This window comes from Streptopelia decaocto (genome assembly GCF_964273445.1).
Source record: "Streptopelia decaocto genome assembly, chromosome: 6".
NCBI lineage: Eukaryota > Metazoa > Chordata > Aves > Columbiformes > Columbidae > Streptopelia > Streptopelia decaocto.
The window spans coordinates 31,197,995-31,218,370 of NC_138660.1; the positions used below are offsets into that span (position 1 = coordinate 31,197,995).

General features: G+C 51.1%; 1 protein-coding gene across 6 annotated transcripts in view; it reads left to right on the top strand.

Annotated features, from left to right (window-relative positions):
• Positions 1 to 2,074: 2,074 nt before the first annotated feature.
• The window catches only part of NRP2 (neuropilin 2), an 82,270-nt gene continuing 63,968 nt past the window's right edge, over positions 2,075 to 20,376 (top strand). For all 6 annotated transcript variants that reach the window (XM_082055184.1, XM_082055186.1, XM_082055185.1 and 3 more), the window contains exons 1-2: positions 2,075 to 2,425; positions 12,549 to 12,726. In XM_082055184.1, coding sequence (XP_081911310.1) covers positions 2,353 to 2,425; positions 12,549 to 12,726 — 251 coding nt within the window. In that variant the 5' untranslated portion in view covers positions 2,075 to 2,352. The remainder of the gene's footprint in view (positions 2,426 to 12,548; positions 12,727 to 20,376) is intronic.

Sequence of the window (20,376 nt, forward strand, 5' to 3'; positions counted from 1 at the left end):
GCCCCTGGAAACAGGCACAGGTGAGTTCAAGGTGCACAGCTTCACCTTGTGCTTGGTTCCTTTAAACCTGAGAGAGCATCTGAGTCTTAAATGCTCCCAGTAGAAGTATTTTTGGCTCTTTTGTACCTGAGCTGGACTAGTAGGTGTCACCAGCTTGGTTGTCATCCTGTCCTGAACACCTGCAGTGGTAGAAACTGCCTGGTATTTCAGTTGTGCCTTTCCTTTCCTGACAGTGGCACGTTGCGGAGAGCAGACTTGAGATCTGACACTGAACACAGGGCTGGATTTGTGGAGAGCTACTGAAAAGCAGCTGAGAGTAACCTCTGTGGAGCAGCAGGTAACTTCATTTCCCATCACCATTTTCTTTCCTAGGGTTGCCTTCACTCAGTAGCAGATCAGAGCTGGTATCAGTTCAACATCATGTTTGCACTCTTCTGTTGGCCTTAACCAGGGGAAACTCTAACTGAACGTAATGGCAGGAAAATTGCCCCTGTGCTAAATAGTGTGTGAGATGGGGCCGTCTCTGATTAGGGCTTGGTAACCTCTTCCTTTTCCATGCACATCTCAATAGAGGGATGATTCATGCTGTGGGTTTATATTACACTCCAATATCTGTGTTATGGTTTGCAAGGGCTATTTATACACACAAAAAAATCACACTCTGCTAGCTTGATAGTAGTCTAACCATAAGCAAGTAGTAAATACAATAATAGTTGCATAATTCCACATCAAAATAGAACAAATAAGGCAGCAGACTTGGTTGCCACTGGCTTTGCATTGACTTCAACAGGTGTTGGAGTACATTTGAGCTGCAGAAGATGCAAAATCAGGTATCAAAACACACAGAAGGAAGAGCGATGCTACAGCCCTCAGGGTAACGGCTGAAATATCAGATCTATCTGTCAGGCCAAATCTGTTGCTGTCAATGAACTTCCACTGGTCTCGGAGGAACCTGGTGTGTTCGTGTTGTGTGAATGTGCTCAAACAGGTTGGCATCGTGATTTCATTGACATGAGCTGGTGATGCTAAACGTAACTGATAGACAGCAGAGTACAAAATAATTGGTCTCATCACCCTAAACGAATACCAGTGGAACGTTTGTACTTTCACTCTCACCCACACAGTGATGTATCTCACTTATGCCACATGCCAGTATCTCTTCGCTAATTACCAATTTAAAAAAACTGAGGTAATGGAGTTTTAATCCCTTTGTCTACTGCATGTTTGGAAGTTGGAATCTATAATCTAGGGACTGATCAACAACATAAAAAGTTTGCTTTTAGGTAGCTTTTTGATGCAGGGTTTTAGGGCTCATTTCACTTGCGTGCTTTGAAATTCCACCTCTCAAACAGCACGGAGGCGTGAGTTCGCCCCACTTTGCCAGGTACTACTGCCTCTTAAGCCTGTTGCTGTCTGTGAATTTAAGCAGTGAGCAAACTCAAGGTCCCGCAGGTTCCAAGCCAGGCAGGGGCTCCTCACCTTTTCGGGGGCACAGGCAAACAAACTTTCTGAGCACTCTTAAGGTGACTATGTGAACGCTGCTCTCTTGTGTTTTTAAAGAGCATCTTGGAGATAAAAACGGTTGGTAGACTGGAAGCCAGTTGCGGTGCTGTCCCGGCGAGGTTTTGCGTTTGTCCCTTCAAGCAGCCTTTGCAGCTCCAGGCGGGTGTCAGAAGGAGGGAGCGTGTGCTCCGCGCTCGACCGTGCCACGGCGGCTCCTGGCTCTCGGCGGCAGCCCAGGAGCAGGGACAATCCTTGTCCTGATGCTCCCCCATCTGACAATTTCTGGGTGTCTCCCTTCGCACAGCCCTGCTCTCCGGCAATTATTTCCATCGAGTTTTACGATTCTTGCCTGCGCCGCGATGCCGGGAGCGCTCGGGGAAGGGGCAACCGCGGCACGGCGGGGATGCACCCGGCCCTCCGCACCCGCGGAGCCGCTCGGCGCTGCGGGAGCCCCCGTGATTTCCGCGGCTGCGGGCGGGGCGGTGCGCGGGCGCCCCGAGGGGGCGGTGCGCGGGCGGGGGGCGGTGCCGGCGCTCGGCGCTGACAGCCACATGCCGCCCTGCCTGAAAAGGCTGCGAGGCGCCGGCGGGGAGGGAGAGGACGCGCAGACGGCGCCCCAGCCCGCACCGCCACCGCCGCGCCCCGGGGGATGCCGAGGCGCTGGCCCCGCGGGTCGCCCTAGGGGAGAGGCGCTCCGCCCGCCCCGCAGCCCCGGCCCGGGGGAGGCCGCTGCCCCCCGCTGAGCCCCGCCGGAGCCGCTCGCGAGTGGGGCGCCCACGCGGGGCGAAGCCCGGCCCCGCAGCCGCGGGTGGTTGTTTTTTTTTTGCTTTTTAAAATTTCTTCCTAAGGATGGATACGTTTCTTCTCGCGTGGGGATTTTTAGGGCTGTGCTTGCCCGGCTCCGGAGGCACGGCGGAGACAGGTAAGGCGTTCCCCGGGGCGGAGGAGCCCTTCCCGCCTGCCCAACTTTGGGGTGCCCGGGCGCACGCACTGGGGCTTTGCCCGGCCTCGGGCATCGCGTAGGGAATAAAAGAGGGATCGGCGGCACCGCGCAGCTTTCGCATTACGGGATCTGGGGGGGTTCGTGCGTGTGGCGGGGCGGGGATGGCGCAGCCCCCCGGCAAAGCGGGTGTAGCCGCGCAGCTCCCATCGCCCGGCGTGAAGGGGCGAGAGGACGGAGCCGCGTTGGAAAGTTGCGTGCCGGTTTTTGATGGGGGCACGGTGAAGGGTAGGGACCAGCCGCATCCTGGGCACCCGTCTCCGGATGCCCGCGGCTCCTTGCCCGGTTGCAACCTCGGGAAACTTTCGGTGGGCAATGAACATCCTCTGGCGGGGAGCGGGCAGCCGTGCAGGGCGCCGCTGGGAGCTGGCGAGGCGGGCGGCAGCACCCGCATGTTGGAGACACCCTCCGGGAAAGCCCACGGTACGCGCCGGGGCGTCCCGGGAGAACTCGCAGGTTTTGGGGTGCGAGTGTGTTTTACTGGTCTTTGCTTAAGAACTAGGCTGGGCTGTCCGGAGGCGCTGGGTGCTGGCATGGCTTCGGCTTGGGGACAGGAGAGGGGCAAGGGTGGGCTGAGGCTGGGCCCTGTGCTCCCCAGCCACTGGCCTGTCTCATGGGGACAGCAGGGTCCCCACCTGAAGCAGTCACTGGAGGAAAAGGATATACCTCACCCAGCCGTCACCGCTCTCTTGGGGCTCCTTTTGCGGTCAGGAGCTCCCCAGCAGGACGGTGGTGCCAAGCCAGCAGCTGCTGAGCCGGGGGTTTCCCTCCCATTAGTCGGGCCTGGGGACATGTCTCATGGGGACAGAGGGTCCTGAGCCACGGGCTGGCCCAGGCAGCATTAGGTGGCAAGGCGTGATGTGCGTGCATCGGTCCCTGCCGTTCCCCCTGCCCCGGAGCCGCATGGCCACCAGCTCCCCTTAGAAAGGGAAGTGGGAGAGTCTCTGCCGCCTGAGAAAGTCCATCTTTTTTGCAGCAGTGAAGCATGCATGTTCCCAGCAAACATGCTCTATGTACATTCAGTTGCCGGTGGGCATCGCCTCCTTCCTTATGATTATAAAGAAAAAAATCCCATCTTTTGTTCGAATAGGAAAACAAATGAGTAAGCACTCGATGGGGAGAGGAGAAAGGGCAAAGTCCTGCCGAGTGCAACAGTCTTTTCAGATGGTCCCTGATGCGGATGCAGTGTCTCATCTCCTCGAGTGGGTGTTGTGGAGAGGCATTTTGGGCTGTAACCTGAGGGTGCGCTGGCCAGGGCTGCGATCCCTCCGGCTGCCCGTGCCTTTGTGGCTCCCTCCTTCCCCCCTTGAGTGGGCTTGGGGTCCAGAGTTTTAGCTGGGAAGGGGTTTATGAGCCAACTGGTGTCTCCGAGGCCGTTCAGTCACCGTAAGAAATGTTTATTTGAACGTGGGGTTTTCCCGGCTAAGCGGAGCATCACATGGTGTTGGATCCAGCAAGGAAGTTTCTCCCTGCGGCTGACACCAGCAGCTGTTTGCTGAGACGTTGTTGTGCTGCAAACTCGGGCAAATGACTTTATAGCTAGCCCAGCGACTAAAGGTATGGGGTAATGGGATGTGAAGCCCGATCAGGCTATGGTCAGCTCCAGTAAATTAGCCAGCCTAGTAAGAAAAAACATGCCAGAGGTAGATGGATTTATGTTTCAGTCTGGTGTATCTGAAAGCCTTCCCCTGTTATGAAAGTCCCTCTTAAGGTTCCCTAAGGGAGGTTAGTAGAGAGGGGAGATGTATTTAATAGACAATAATATGATAATACACATGGAAAAAGTGCTTGTGCAATATTTCTACAGTAAGAGATAAACAACGCAGCTGCCAATTTGTATGTAGCCAAGCAAACCCTGAGATAACCATGGAGGGGAGTGGGTGGGAGACCCTGGAAGATAAATCTGAAGGCTGGATGACTGTGTGTTTTTCATCTTCCCGTAAAAAGCAATCAAGTAAGAAAGTAACAGATTTGAGTGACCCAAGTACTGAGCTGTTCAGATGATGTTTATGCATCTCCGAGCAAAGCTCACTCTCGAAGCCCTCCAAATAGTTTGCTTAAAAGCTAGTATTTTTAGTAATGACTTGGGAGATGTAGCAAGGTGGGGAGTGGGACCAAAACAAATTGCTGCCAAGCAGGCACACGCTGCACACATACAAACACGAACACACACACCCACGCAAGGGTTGAGTGTAATGCCTTTTGCCCGTTGTGCTGTTAACTCATCTCTTACTGGGAACAAAAGCTTTTTTAGCCTAGGAACCAGACAGTTGTCAGGAGCATCTCTGAGAATGACTGATCCAAGCTCAGTGGGGGGCTCTGACCCAGGTTAGGATGCTGCATTTTGTTTTCCTAACTTTCTTGCCACAGAAAAATCGTGGTGTGTGGTGTCCGGAGAGACAGGCAGGCATACGGATACCAGGGGGCTCTGGAGGCGCTTCCCATCTCCCTGCCCTGTTCCTTCTCTCCGCCGGCCCCCTTCCCAGTATTTACTCTGTATTTGGTACCTCGTGCGTGGCTGAGAAGGTTAAAATGGGAAAGCAATGTGCTTTGCTGGGCTGGAGAAGGCAGTGCTCTGCGTCCCAGCAGCGGGCTGTGCTGGGCAGGCGGGTGCGTTGGTTTCCTAGCAGAAACCTCCCGTGCTACCAGGCTACAGGACATGGTGGCCTTGTATCACAGATAGCCGGAGAGGAGAAAGCATCCTTCGCGGGGTTTAGGAAGCTGTCAGGTTCAGATAAGGCTGGGATCTTATCCTGTGGGACCCCCTGTTGTATTAATAAGGAAAAATTAATTTTTAAGCACTGGGATTGCTGCCAAATTATATGACCTCTGACAGACCAGCTGCGCTAGGAAAAATAAATCGTCTATATCAGAGACCCGTGATCCTCTCTGAAATTGAAAAAGTGGGTGTTTAGCTGCAACGGTGGGGGCAGATTGCAGCAGCCTGAGAGCAAACTGGAAGCTGCTAAACTTGCTCTCCATTGTGCGGTGAAGTCACCGCCACCGTGTCCCTATGGGGTGTTGGGAATACAGTTGTCTGATCCGGGAAGTGTGGAGGGCTGATGTGCCTGCACACACCCACGCTGGGGCTGATGGTGCGGGCAGAAGCGGGCTGTGAGCATTTCCAGTTCTACCCTCCATCTGCACCAGCCCTTTGACACATTTCTAATTATAATCCACACACAGACAAAAAGGTAGCAGGGCTATTTTCGAAATCCCTGTCTACACCCTGGTGGAAACTGCAATACTAGCAACAACATAAATCAGGGCTGTTGCTAGCAGTGTTGCACACGGCTTAGCGCTACAGTAGCATGGTTTTAATCATACTCGGAATCAAAGGGTCAGCCTCTCCCTGCCTGAGCCAAATCACAATCTCAGAAGGCCGAATCCTGAGCCAGGCTTGATGCCTGCGCAGTTAAAAGACACAAGCGCAGACACGGAGGAGAGGTTTGTCAGCACGAGGTCGGCAGGCATGGGGCCAAACACTCGAAATCACAACTCGGCTCTGTAACCCTTTATGTGTGCAAGTGATGCCCGTGGATCGCGTGCAGAAGGACAGCCAGGGTGATGCTGGGGGGATGGGGCCCCAACCGCAGCCTTGGTGAGGCGGCCGCTTCCCAAACGGGTTGGGGAAAGGGGTATGAGCTGTGAGCTGACATGCAGAATAGCTCTGAGTGATACCCACAGGGATGGATGGCTGCAGAGACTTTCTGGCTGAATGCTTCTCCCCCTCTCTTCATACTTGATGGGTCAAAGAAAATGGGCCCCAGAGATGAAGTGCTGGGCTCTGGGTCTTTGAAACCTGCCCTGGTTTCTCCCCGTGCATTTGAGACAAAGGCCAGGCATCTGCCCCAGCTTGTGGTGGGTCACCCCTGGCTGTGAAGTGCTGTCTGTGTGGGGCTTGGATGCCTGCCTTTCTCTACATCCCTCCTAGGAAGACAGTGAAGCCTAAAGGACATTGTCCTTTCACTCTGCTTACGTTTTGTTGAAGGGCTCCTTTGGACTCTGTTTTAGGGGATGCCTGTGGGGAGAGGAGGGAGGAAATCCCCAGCACCTCGTGTATGTAGCCACATACGCGCACGCTTACTCTCTCCCTGACTCCTCATCTCTCGTCACAAGCACACAAACCTTTACCTTTTCTCCTACACACTGAGCACCTGCAGTGCTCACCACCTTGCTGCCTGCCGCGCACACGCTCCTGCATCCTCCTCCGGAGCCGGGGGTGTTGTGGGATTCGGAGACGCTCTGCCAGCCGCTTTGGGAAGAGGCAGCAGTAAATGCCATTGCCCAGTGGGGAAAGGCAGGATTCTGTTTCAGAGGACCCTGACAGATGGGCTCAAAAGGTGTGAGAAAGCTGGGAGGGTGCAGGGAGAGATGAGAGATGAGATAGGCTTTTTTTTTTTTCTTCTTGGAATTGTCATAATAACAATGCTAATTAGTATTTCAGAGGCATTGAACACCTTTCAACAAGCCTGAAGCTCTTTAGAGAGGAATCCTAGGTGAATCCATGGCTCTTTCTTTAATGTGTGGAGTTAGAAATATCTCTTGCTTTTTCTCCATGGCCCTCAAACCAGCCTGTTACTGATAGCATTCATGGGGGTGTTACAGCAAATTGTTTCATCCCCAGTGTAGTCTATAGGTAGGGCAGCAGGCTGTCATGCAGGAAGCCTCTGCTTTATTTCTGCCTCTGCTCTGAGCCTCCAAGCTTCCCTGAGTCTCTGTTTCCCTGGCTGCAGCACCGGGGAGGTTTCCTCCGAAACCGCCCGATCTGCAGCTTGGAGGTCTCCTGAAGCTGCCACCTATTCCTGGGAGATGGCAGAGTGTTTCTGCGAGACTTCAAACCCTCGGGAGCCTAACACAGAGGCAGGAGAAGCAGGTGTGATTCCTGCGAGTTCAATACACAATTATCCCCCTCCCTCGCACGTGCACACGCGCGCTCGCACAGTCTCTCAAATAATTACCGGAGTAGCCAGGGGTTGTAATCCCAGACCTACCGATTACATTTGCAGGCAAGCCGGGAGAATTGTGTACACGCATATCTATAAAAAGCCAGTTGCTCCTATTGGAATTACATTTGCCTGTGGTATAAGATGACAAATAACAAAGTTAGTGGAGGTGGCACCATGTAAAATGAGGATATAAAATCTCATAAATTATACAAGTTGGGAGGGGGTAGAACCACCAAAACCCCAACATTTAAATGTCAAGGTGGTACATTTGAGTCAAGTGGTACAAAGTGATGCCAGCCCCTGGAAGATGGCTATCCAGAACTGCAAGGGTGGAAATCAGCTGAGCTCCAGTGGTTTCAAAGCAAATTACCTGGATTTGCATGCAGGAATTAGCCCTCTCATTTTCTGCAGTGAGGCTTGAGCAGGTCTCTATTTCAGGTTTTCACTTAATTCTTCTGTGCATTACCATGGCAAAGAAAGTGCAAGTATCAGAAGTCTCCAAATCCTCTCCTCTCTCTTCCTCCTCCAAGACTCCCTTCTTATTTAAAAATAATTTAAAACGATCTCTTTTTGCAAAGGCTCACAGCTCAAATGTTCCATTTGCTGAGCTTCCCGGCATTCCCCTCTCACTGCTGTCCAGCACTATAAAGTGAATATATTGCATCCCTCCCCAGTTGCCTTAGGAAGTGGTCAAACGGCTGCATTCCTCAGCTGATGGATTGGCGCGTTCCTTTCTTGCTTAAGCCCAGGCAGTGTTTTTATGAGCCTGTCTCATGACACTTTGAATCAAACAAAATCCTAGTTCAGATCGCAAAAGCAGGCTTTAAATTCTGCTTTGCTATACCTCTATTTTTAAGTCAAATTTTAGTTAAACTGGTAAAGGCCCTTGAAATGTTCAGGGGGCTTTCCCTGGTTGTGTAAAATCCCAAGATGAGCGTGCGGGTACCACTCAGGGGTGAAATGTGCCTGTTAAGTGCTTTGTGTTGTTTGGGTGTGTTTGTCCATTAATTTGCTCAGGAAGCCTTTGAAGTTTTATCTTGCAATCCAAAGCAAACATGCTTCTGCTAAAATGATCTGTGCTACTGGGGATAAAATATCTAATCTTATTAGCTTCCTCTGCACTATGTCTCTCTCCTCGGCCAGTGGCTAAGCTGTATCAGTTAAATCCAAGGGTTCACATTTGTGTTCCTGCCATACGGTTTGGGATGAGAGCCCATCCATGAGAGCCCAGGGAATAAGTCAGGATGAATGTTAATGGTGATGAATGCTCAGCACAAGAGATCTGTTTGTCCCCTCCATACCTGTGTTTGACAAAGTGCTTGGATGCACGTGGACCTTGAAAAACTTTGCTTCTTGGAGAGCTGTTTGACTCTAACGGGACTGAAGCACAGGGTTTACTGTACAAGGGCATGTGCCAAGCTCAGCAGCACCGAGAGCAGTGGGTTGTGTGAAGAGAATGCCTTAGATTTTTGTATACATCCCTGAATTACATCCCCAAAGTAAACTGAACCCAGCAGACCAAAACACACGATCGTTTTCTGCCCATGCTACAAGCGCTGAGAGGCTGTAGTATGTGTGTTTGTTGTGAAACGGGCCTCTCTGGTGATGATTATTTTTGTTACAGGCAGAGTTGGCTTTAGTTTCTGTGTTGAAGATCCAACAATAACAGCGAGCCCTGCTCCCCTGGGGTGAGGGAAATCCAGAGGGGTTTAATCGGCAGGAAATTCAAGTAGGAGAATGCTGTGCTCCCAGCTGAAGGCTTCAGCATGTGCTGATGAGCTGCAGAGCTGAAAAACCCCAAGTGTGGGTGAGGTTCCCGGCTGGCTGTTATTTTCAGGCCCTCCCCAAGGGATGACTGCTCATTGCAGCCTGAGGGAGGGAGGCTTCATCAGCCTGGATGTCTCCAGCAGGTCAGGGCGGGGAAAACGGACTCTGCCCCTTGCAAAGGGTGAGGAGCTCAGCTGCTGAGACCCATCTCCATGGGAATCTGGCGATTTCCCATCGTGCTCCAACACTGCCGACCTCCGTAGCCTCCGCTGAGAAGCCGGGCTGCTCTCCCGTGTCCTGGCCATGGGCACCCGCTCCGCTGGCCCCTGCACCGTGCAGGCTGGCAGAGGCCCCAGCAGTTTGCTTGCGATGCCTGCGTTTTGCTTACTGAGCAACGGGATGTCCCACACACCTGGCAGACTTGGCTTATACTTCAGAATTTAATTTTCATTTTATTAAGTGAATTCAGGGCTGGCAAAAGCTGCCAGAGCCCATTGGCTGCGAAGCACGTCTTGCTTCCAAAGCATGCAGCCTATGCAGTAGCCATGCCACTCACCTTTTTTATTTTTTTAAAAAATTCAATGCATCAGTTTGAAAGGACACATTAATGTAGCAGCTTGACCCCCTACTGTGTACAAAACATGCCTGATTTTATACAGAAAGCCAGTGCTTGGCATGTCTGCTGAAGCAAACACTTTGCCTGTCAGTGGGCACAGTGATAGATTTTTGTTGTTGTTGCAGAAGTTTATCTGCTAGGTACCAGTGAATCGATAAAGAAAAAGCCCGACAGAACAATTACAAAGATATTAAAGTCCTTTTGCTGCTTCAGATAACTCTAAGAAACCCCTATTTCCCTGCTATGCTCTTGCCCACCATGTGGCCCGGTGCTGTGCATGGACAAGGCAGCACCGTACAGAAGTAGCCCCCTTCATTTCTCTTGACCTTCTTGGGGAGGAAAGAATGAGAGGACAAAATCTGTTCCTCTGAGGGACGCAGATAAGGTTTCCTACAGGTGGAAGACTTCCTCTGCTGCAGAAAGATAGGGAAGATTTCCTGGTGGTATCTGGACACCAGAGGGATGTGGCTGGTGCTCCTGGCTGCTCAGGGGTTTTGCCTGCATGTCCAATTTTGCTCCAGAGACCACAACCGCAGAGAACTGAAGCAGGCTGTCCTCACCTGAAATCAGGGTCAAGCCCGAGGATTCCCTTAGCTCTGTCTCAATGGCCTCGCAGGGCAAGGGAGAAGTTTTAAGATCAGGGTAAAGCTCGGTTCGTGCTCCCAAGTTCATTTGTCAGAGAAGAGCTGGAGCAAGCTGGAGCCTAACACCTCTGTTCACATCGCAGTTCCCCTCCAACTGGTTGAGTTGCAATGGCTCACAGAGTATTCGTAGTGTCTGGTGTGAGTAAGGGGCTAGCAACTTCTGAGTGGTGGGTGATGTTGGTGGTATCAGCCTAGCGGGTAGCATGTGTGTGAAAGCTGGAGAGACAGGGAGGGAATGACGAGGTGTGGAAGGATTGACTGTATTTTCATTGCTTCGAGACTTTGCCCTTTCCAAGAAAAATAATCTGCAGCTTGAATATTTCTCTTTGCTGGAGGGGGTGGACATGTGTGCAAACGAGGTGTGAATTTTTATGAGAAGGTGTGAAAGTGTGTACATGAGTGAAGTGTGAATTACACGTCTATTTGTACATTGATGTCAACAAGTCGGTGAATTTCTTCCTTCCACGTGAATGTCTCTTTCTTTCTCTCTCTCCTCCAAAACCCACATCGACACGTGTGTGGGCAAATATGCCTTGCTGAGAGATTTGTGCAAGAACGTAGGTTTGTAAATGTTTGTGTGTTGAGCAAGCTCTCCTATGGAACAAAACCAGATGTTTTTTGGTATTCTCAGCTCTTCTGTGGCGGCGTTGCGATTTTTCCACTCGTATTTTTCAGGATACTTACAGGATTATTTTAAGAAGAAAGGGAAGGCTGCAGAGATGCCTTTGGGTGTGTGAGAGGAAAGTTATTTTGAAGAATGAATACTTTAGAGGCCATGAAAAATACGGGGGAAACTGAGACAGTGCTTTTTCACGGCGAAGGAAGCCTCGCTCCGCCACGACGGGCCCTGCTGTTGCTCTTGTCCCGTACAAGGCACGTGCGTTTTCTGCGGGCAGCGTGCAGGCAGCAGGTTGTTTATTCAAAGTGTTTTTTCCAGGAAGCATTGGTGCCCAGGGGTCCCGCCTGGCTCCTGCTGCTGGCGAGGGGAGGGCAGCGTGTCCCACCGAGAGCCAGCAGACTTGTGACAGCCTAGCAGGGGATGCCCCTGGGACCTGATGGACCCTATGGCTGGGTTTTGGCTGTTTTGCTGTGTGTGAGGAGTCAATGATGTCTTCTGGGGGCAGCTGTGGTGGTGGCAGGGGAGGGGGACAGACAGAGGGACACAATAGAAGCGCTGTGGAGAAAGGGACTTTGCTGGGGTTTGTAGCGCATTATCAATTGACCCTGTGATGCAGATTTTCCTCCCAGCAAGTAATGCAATAATAAATCTGATTTGCAGCGTTCATGAGATTAAATGTTTTTTTTGAAGATGAAATCACCCTCCAGGGCCTGCTCTAACCCGGAGCTGAGAGTGCTTCCTCCGCTCACCACGCAGCTGCTGCCAGCCCTTTGCGGGTTAGCCCCACAAAACCACCACCGCTGATTATCCCCGTCTGCAGTTCCAAGCCTTAGCTTGAGAGGGTTTGGGATCAGATGGGGCGGTGGGGCAGGCGGGTTGGGGAGGGAGAGCACAGCCAGAGAAGGGCTGTCCTGGGGACACTGTCCCCAGCTTTGCCACTGGCCGAGTGGGTGAGACTGGGCTCACCATCAGCCTCGCCGTGCCTCAGTTTCCCTCCTTGGGAATGGCAAACTTTTCTGTGCTTCTGCAGCTGTATCAAGGGTCATACAAGTTGAAATTTTGGCGTCTCCCGAGGCTGCCACAGAGCAGCTTGTAAAGGAGGCAAAAGAAGAGATAAAACAAGGTGGCTCCAGATGATCTGATATCAATCTGTCTCTTGCTTTATGGCTCTGTAATTGCCTCGGCAAGAGCATTTATTTCTCTTTTCTGGTCTGTGTGAAATGTGGTATGTAAGTGTGGCAGGAGGTGGAGGGGGGAAAAGACGTTTGTTGTGTAGAATAATTGTCCTTGCCCAGAGGTTAATATGAAATATCAGAGTACTGAACAGATGTCAGTGGCCTGGAGAATGGCCTTTATCAGACCTCCCCTGGCAGTGGCCCGGAGGGGCCGGCTGTGCGCAGCAATGCCCAGAACCCGTTTCAATGCCTTGTTCCCCTCTGTGTCTCTGCAGCTCAGCCGTGTGGGGGCCGCCTGAACTCCAAGGATGCCGGGTACATCACCTCCCCGGGGTACCCCAATGACTACCCCTCCCACCAGAACTGCGAGTGGGTCATCTACGCCCCTGAAGCCAACCAGAAGATCATCCTCAACTTCAACCCTCACTTTGAAATCGAAAAGCACGACTGCAAGTAAGAGCCTTCCTCTTCCTCTCTAATACAGTCACCTCCTCTTCCTACTTTGCCTAGCAGTATGGGCCTCATGTTTCCTTGTACGTGAATACAAGCATCGTCCTGAGCCCCCATAGCGCTTCATCTCATTGCCTTTTGGTGGCAAGTGTGGCTCTACCAACTGTGTGGTTATAAGATGCTGCTTTGGGTACATAGGATGAGCCTACTCTGCATTGAACTGGTGGTTCTTAACTCAGCCCAAAATCACCTGAAAGCAAAAGCTAACAGGTTTTCAACCCGAGTTTGACTTTGGTTACAAGGCAGCTTGTTTTTCTCAGTGTTGAAGTGGCCTCAGTGTCCTTTTAAGCCGTGTTGGGAGAGCAGAGCAATTTCCTGGCATGTAACTAGGCAGAGGTATGGCACAGAGAGCCAGCCCTGGGGCTGGAGACCCAGGCTGTTTGGGCTGGATCTGACTCTCCACAGTGCTTATTCTGCTACATTTTGTAAACTGAGGGTTTGGTTCTGTTTGCCTTTTTTCTCTTTTCTTCTAAGAAGGGACTTGGAAACTAGATGTCCGGGGAAAACAATTAACAGCTAGTAAAGAATAATTAACGGCATCAAAGGGCACTATAAAAGGCTGAGTTAATAACATGGTCTCAGCAGACATATAAACCTGTGAATTTAATCTGGAATCCACAGGCAGCTACAGGGATACCTGAGCTGTTTAGGAGCTTGGGGTCTCCTAAAATGGGCCTGACACAGCAGTCTTGCCAGACACACTGGTCCTGTTGATTAAAAGGGGGTTATATATGGAGAGGGGAACTCTTTGCATGAAGGACAGAGGGACAAGGGAAGCATTTATGGGACTGTAGGATCAGTCCTGTGGAGAACAAAGAATTCAGCATGGGTTTGATGAGGGACTGAAGGTTATGAAGCGTAGAGCTGGGTTCTTAGCTACTGTAAATCAGCGTGGCTTCTCTAAAACTGTAATGCAGGTGTGCTGACTGATGTCACTAGGCATCTCATCACCCCCTACAGATAAAGCCTGGGCTAATAAGGCTTTGAGCACCATGAACTCTCCCTGAAGTCACTATGTGTGCAAGGCATTCAGCACTTTGCAGGAGTCTGATGCGGGCACAGATGAACACAACAATGCCTTGGCAGTGCATGCGAGAATGATGGTGTTATCAGATTTTGTTATTGCTTGTACAAGCTGAATTGTACGGCCTTCTCATAGCTAATGCGGTTGCCCCAAATTCACCATAATAAAAGCTTTATAGGCCTATATTTGCAGTGTGTGGAGTGTGCAACATGTACTGGGAATGTTGTGTGCTGGGCAGGAGGGACTCCAGCTTCTGCCTCTCCACGGTCTTGGGTAAGCAACGCCAGGTTGGTCAGAGAGCCAGAAACTCCCATGGGCAACCTGGCTTTTTCCTCCATGTGTAGGAAGCTGTCAGTTTTGGCTCTGAGCACCCTGGACAACCTCTGCTATGTTTTGCTGCCCGTGAGAGAGCAGCACCTGGTCCCGAGCTGTAGGTGGTGTGTGCTGGAGGGGCTACCTGGGCGCTGGAGGTGTTGTCCCCTTGCTGCTTTCTACCTTATCACGGCAGATCTTCTGAGCGGCTGCTGCGTGGTCTCGCCCTTTCCCTTTCTGTGTGTACGTGAACGCAGGGAGCCTTTCGTTAAAGCAGAAAGGTTTGAGTTGGAGGCGTTTGGTCCCCTGTGTGGGACATGAATGGTGGAGTGTTTGTCAGGGTCTCTGATTCAGTTCAGCTCCTGCGGCAACGTTGCTCTCTAGAAACCAGGTATTAACATCAAACCTCTCCTGAAAGTGAAGTTTGCCTGCACCTGTATCCCTGCAGCTGGCACTTGTGTGCAAGAGAAACAGGGTTCATCCACAGGGTACTTGGGCTTCTGCTGCCCACAGGTGTGAGCTGGGAGAGAAGCTCAGCCTGCAAAGGAATAAGTGTGAAAGAACTTCATGGACAGTGGTTGATAAAAGGGAAAACCAAACAGGTGAAGACAGGAGGAGGATTTATTTTTTTGTAAGTGACCTACCAGAAGGACACAGGTATTAACACTGTGTAATGCTCAGGCATTAAGCAGTGTGAATAGGTGACTATCTAGTAAATAAATCTCATCTGAGCGTTAGAGGGTATTTTATGAAGAAACGAAGGCCTCATTGCAACTGTGGATAGGAACCTTAACAGGAACAGGAGTTCAGCATCGAAGAAACAGTCTCAGGGCAGAGCCCTTCTTTTGACATCTAATCATTAATATAGAGCACATTCGCACGAAGGTGACAGGCTGATGAACCCCTTGTGGCACTTTGTCTCTGAGCAGACAAGGTTCCCCCTGCTCTGGTGTTGCCAGCTGTCAGAGCAGGGCCGCTCTGTGCTTCCAGCTGCCAGAGCTAAACACCGTAACCCCTTCCTCTGTCGCTTCTTCCTTCTACATCTTGTTTTACCTTATTAGGCTAAAGTTTCTCCCTCATAAAGCATAACATTTACATTCCTAAAACCCGTTCTAAGACCTACAAAAATATCTGCAAAAGTCTTCTTAGTTTTACTGTGTCCTTTCTGGCCTTCCTCGTATCTGCTTTTGATTTCCCCTTGGGACGGGAGGCGTTTCCTCCTGTGTTTTGTACCATTCCTGGCACTCTGGGGACCTCTGCGGAAAGGTCAGTGATTTCCCCTGGCCTGGCAGCTGGCCGGAAAGGTCCTGTGTTTATAATAATTCCATGTGAATACCTCCAGAGAAAACTGCAGATATCTGTAATTGTAGAGAGAGGATGGACAGTGTCTCTGGCTTTAGTTACAGGTGTTTCATAGATCAAAAGAAATCAAAATGAGTTGCTTTTTGAAGGCACAGTGTCAAATGTATTTACAATATGAAAGGATGAATTTCATGAGCTTTCAGGTTTGGAGGAAGAACCTCTTGCAGAACACAAGCAGCAAGGGCTGGCTGCCGGACACTGCCTGGAGGGCAGGAGCATCAGCCGGGGATGCTGCCCCATCCCCAGGTGGTAGCCAGGGGTGGCTGCTCAGTCCTGATTGTTGCCATTGTTTTTCTGGAGACACATCTGGGCTTTAATTATTTGGCTGTGTCCAGCTGCATTAAGAAGTAAATGCCCTCCCCTCCCTCCAAGAGTAATTTGGAGTAATTGAAGCCCCAGAACATATTTACCTCTCTTCATCTGTGCTCTGAGGAAGCATCTTACTCTGAAAGGCACTTCAGGTTAAGAAAATTTGCCTCCTCCTGCAGTTGTGGCTCTTGTGTGGCAGCACAGCAGGGATCCCTGTTGGAGAATGGGACCTGGGCTGTTGTCCATGCTGTCCTGCAGCTGTGGGGCCACAGTGCAAATGTCACAGCCAAGAGGGAAGTTTGACGTTCTGATAAAAGACCTGCCAAACTATTCGGAAATAACTGTAATAAATAGCCTGTCTGCTCACCGTTTCTTACTCTCCATGCTGCGAGCGCAGCTGTTGCTCGGGCACTATGGCCCCACGCCATGGGTATCTGCTCTCTGGAGAGGGAAGTGACAGCCAGTGGAAAAGAGCACACTGCTGCTGCTGTGGCAAAATGTGTCCACCCCCCCTCACGGCAATGCCTTATGCATGCCAGGGTTGATTTGTGATCCCAGGAGCCACCTGAACCGTTTGCAATAGGTGTGCAACGGGGGTGGCAATGCCCCGGCTTGTGTGGTCACGTCGCTGAGCTGCCCGCTCCTTCCCTATTGCCATTTCACTGTTCTGTCTGCGCTGCTTGCTTGGAAAATCCAAGTCAGAAACCTCAGCTCTGGGTGAATCACTGCATTTATAACCACCTTTTCCATTCGTGCCTCTCTTCGGACTGTTAAAATCTCCCTCTCCAGGTTGGCCGCTGACTCTGCCGCATGGTTCCGCCAGGCTGGGCAGAGCTGCTGTTGAGTGCCGGGCCATCGCTGTGCACACACGGCAGATGCGCGCTCCCTCCAGACCGCGGCAGATGGGCTTGTGCTCCCCCTGCGAGCAAAAGACCTTTCAGCTGAGTCGTAACATCTGCACCAGAGGAACGTTGTTTGAAAAACAAAACAAAACAAAATCAACAACAAAGCACAACCCGACTGATAATCAGACTGTCCCGGGGGGGTTTCTGTAGCCCTTTCCAATGCATGCTGCAACTGGGTTGTGATGGGTGGGATCCCTGCCTGGGGAGGATTTGGGGGCCTGGTGCTGTGGCTTGCAGCCCCCTCTGGTGGCACATGCCAAATGCTGGAGACAGGGACCCAGGGCTTTAAAAACAGGCAAGAGATGGCAGATTAAAGACAGCCCCGAGCTGCACAGTCAGGCTCTTCCTCCTGACTTTGGCTCCCCACGTCAAACCTGGGGGTTTCCAGAAATGGGAACTGGGACCAGTGAAATGAGGACATGTATGCGGTTGTCACTGTGACCTCGTAAGTGCCACCGTGGTGCCACAAGAGTTGAAAAAAGTTCAGCATCTTCATGGGTACTGGGCAGCCATGGCAGGAGGTGCCCCTTCTCCCAGCCTGAAGGGCAGAGGGGACCAAGGTTTGGCAAGGAAAGACCCCCACATGCTCAGCGCCCCTCTTACAGGGGACATGGGCAATGACACGCTGCTGTTCCTGGGCCACACTACAAAGGGTCAGTGAAGGCTTCTTGTGGCAACGTGACCATCTCCTGTGCTCACAGGAGGCTGGGCACTGGAACAGACCAGCTCTGCGTCCTTCCTAGAGAGCAGCAGAGACGCTGGCCCAAGTCCCTCACTCAGGTGGCGGGGGGAGCTGCGGTACTTAGCCTTGGTCTCTTGACCATCTCCTTCAAACAAGAGCATAATATTGCAAGAAGCTGTCCTTCATCAGTGAAGGTTAAGAGTAGACAAGGCAGCAATCACGGACAGCTAATTAGTAAGTGCTTTGAAAAGTATGCATAATTAGCTTATTCGTAAACATTTTAGAAACAATGCAGTTCATCTTGTGGTTGGTAAAATGCCTAGAATATAGGAAGGTGTTTGGAGCACTGCAGAATGGTTTGGGGGGGTTCTTTGCTGGGATGTGAGGGGAAGTGACTGCATCTCCTGTAACACTGGTGGAGTCAAGCTTTAACTTTGCAGAGAAGGGAAGTCAAAGATGAGATGTTAAGGAAGGCATTTGCTTGCTCATACGTTTGTGGCATGGGTAGCCAGAAGCAACATTTCTAACGTACAGGAAATAATTCAGTCTGGGTAACATGACACTGCAGCTCAACTTGTCTTCAAATGAGCTTCTACCGTTTTTTAATTCCATCCAGCATCCGCCCTATGGTTCATAATTCCCAAGAAGCCCAGGTCATTTTTCTGAAATGAAACATCAGTGAATGGGTTAGCTGTGATGGTGTTAGACCAGCACATGAGTTAACAACTCAAGGTTACTCACATCTCTGCTGCCCATCCACAGAGCTGTGACAGCTCAGCTGGCTCCATGGCTCTGCTTCCCTGTGCTCCAGAGCCTCTCCCCGGGGGGACAGGCCAAGTCCAGGCTCTGCAGAAGGTGATGGCCCCAGAGGAACTCTCCTGGGGTCTCCCGCGTCCCGCCGGCTCACCAATATCCCGTGCGTAGGAGTCAGATCTGGTTTTGCACCTTGTTTCCTGTTGGCATGATGACAAATTGGGGGCCAGCTGGTGATACTGGAAACAATAGCATTAGAGACAGAGACCTCTCCCCCTCCTTCCTGCTAGCAAGGAGGAGAAGGAGGAGGAGGCGTTGGTGAACTCTCAGCCTGTCTGGCCAGTGTGGGAGGGAGCGGGACCTGTGGTGACTTCTCACTGACAGGGTTCAGGATCCAGCTAAAAGTGATGGAAACATGTGCCTTTTCTGACCGTGCAATGCAAGCCCCTTGTGTTTTTGCTGACCCCGCTTAGCACAGATACCGTAGCGCCACGATAGAGCGGTCCCACTGAAATGGCCCGATGATGCTCATGATTTCAGCTCAGAGTCCAAGGCCCTTGGCTGCCTCTGCAACAGTGCTCCTGCTCACTGGGTGACACCAGGTGACACCACTCACAGAGGCTCATCCCAAACAGGTGGGTCTGTGGAGCCTGGAGGGTTAGTGGCTTTTTTGCATCACACAGCAGGGTTACCAGTGCTCTGCCATGTCACAGGTTTGCTGTCTGGATGCAGGAGTTAGAAGGTTTAGCGAAGGTAAGGAGAGTGCCAGAATGACATTTTTAAAAATCATCCTTTTTTTTGTTAAGGACCAGACGCGAAGCCCAGTAGAGGCAGCGGGAGGTTTTACCTTGATTGCTGTAGGAACTGGATTAGGCTTTTAATGAGCAACTGTTTGCCTGAGCTACACGCAGCCTTTTTAATGGACATCATCCCTATTGTCAGGCTGTAACAGGGGAGTGGCAGACTCACCAGCAATATCAGGGCTCGGAGTTGTGAGATTTGGGTTCTTCTCCTTTCCTGCTATTGATTTACTGTTCCTGCTTTAGCAAATTACATTAAATTCCCCGCCCTATAAAGAAGAGAAGACCTGGGTGTGTGCAAGTGTAAAACCCAGTCTAGATAGCAACAGTGCATTGCACACTCCCCTCCAAAGGCAGCAGCATCACAGAGGAGCAGGTCAGAGCACTGCAGACGAGGATTGGTTTATTCCCAGCCTTTTCTGGCTGGGTGTGAATTCTGCAATTAAATATGAATGTGAAATAAAAAGAACAGACTGCAAAGAGCAGACTGCAAACAGAAGAAATTTCTTGTTGCTTTTGGCCGGAGCTCAGCACAGAGCTTATTTGAAAGAATTGGGGGAGGTTGGTTTTTAGTCTGAGACTAGTTCTCAGTTTTCTTTAAATCAAGCGGCTGCACACCACCCTTGAATGGCAATGTAATGATATGTTGCAAACCACAGTCTGGTGATCCTGGAATTCCTTATAAGTTAATAGCAGTCATGGTCCACTAATCACAGCTAGGATGTTTTAAGCAACTGTCTTTGATACATCAGTTCAAACACACCGTAGAGAGCCCTCCTTAGGCTGGCTTAGCGAGTAGATGAGTAGATCATTAGAAAGAGTGAGTAACCTGGTGGGTTTTATTGGTTTATTTTGTTGGGGTTTTTTTTTCCCCTTAATCCCAAGGAATTCTTGGGGTCTACATACAGGGTTGCTGAGCAATCACAGTTCAGTAGAATGGTGATGGTTTTAAAGCAGCACTGAGTCAGACGTGGAGATATTAGTGTTTAATAACTTTCTAGAAGCAGAGCCTGAAGCAGTGGGGTCTGACTGGAGAAATCCTGTGCCAAATACTTAGTCCCATTACAAATGCCACAGAAAACTGGCAAGGCAGCTGCTCTGTGTGTGCGCTATGTCTGCCCCAAACACAATTTCTTGTAGAGGTACCGGCGGCGTTGTGGTTGGTGTGGGGCAGGGTGCACCCCATTATTTTGCGGCGGCCCAGGGGAGAGCCCCTGCGCTCAGCCCCGTGCCTGCCCAGGCCCTGCTGTGTGCAGGGTGTTTGCACGGGAAGTGCTCAGTGTATTAGAAACCCCCAGGGAACCCTCGGAGCTGGGGTTGTTGATGGATGTCCAACAAGGAGGAAGACCCCCCCACCGCCAGCACGAGAGCTTGAGGCATGTGCACAGCTTCCTTCCTCTTGTGTGAGTGTTGGTGTGAGGTTTCGTTTACATTGTTATTTTGCAG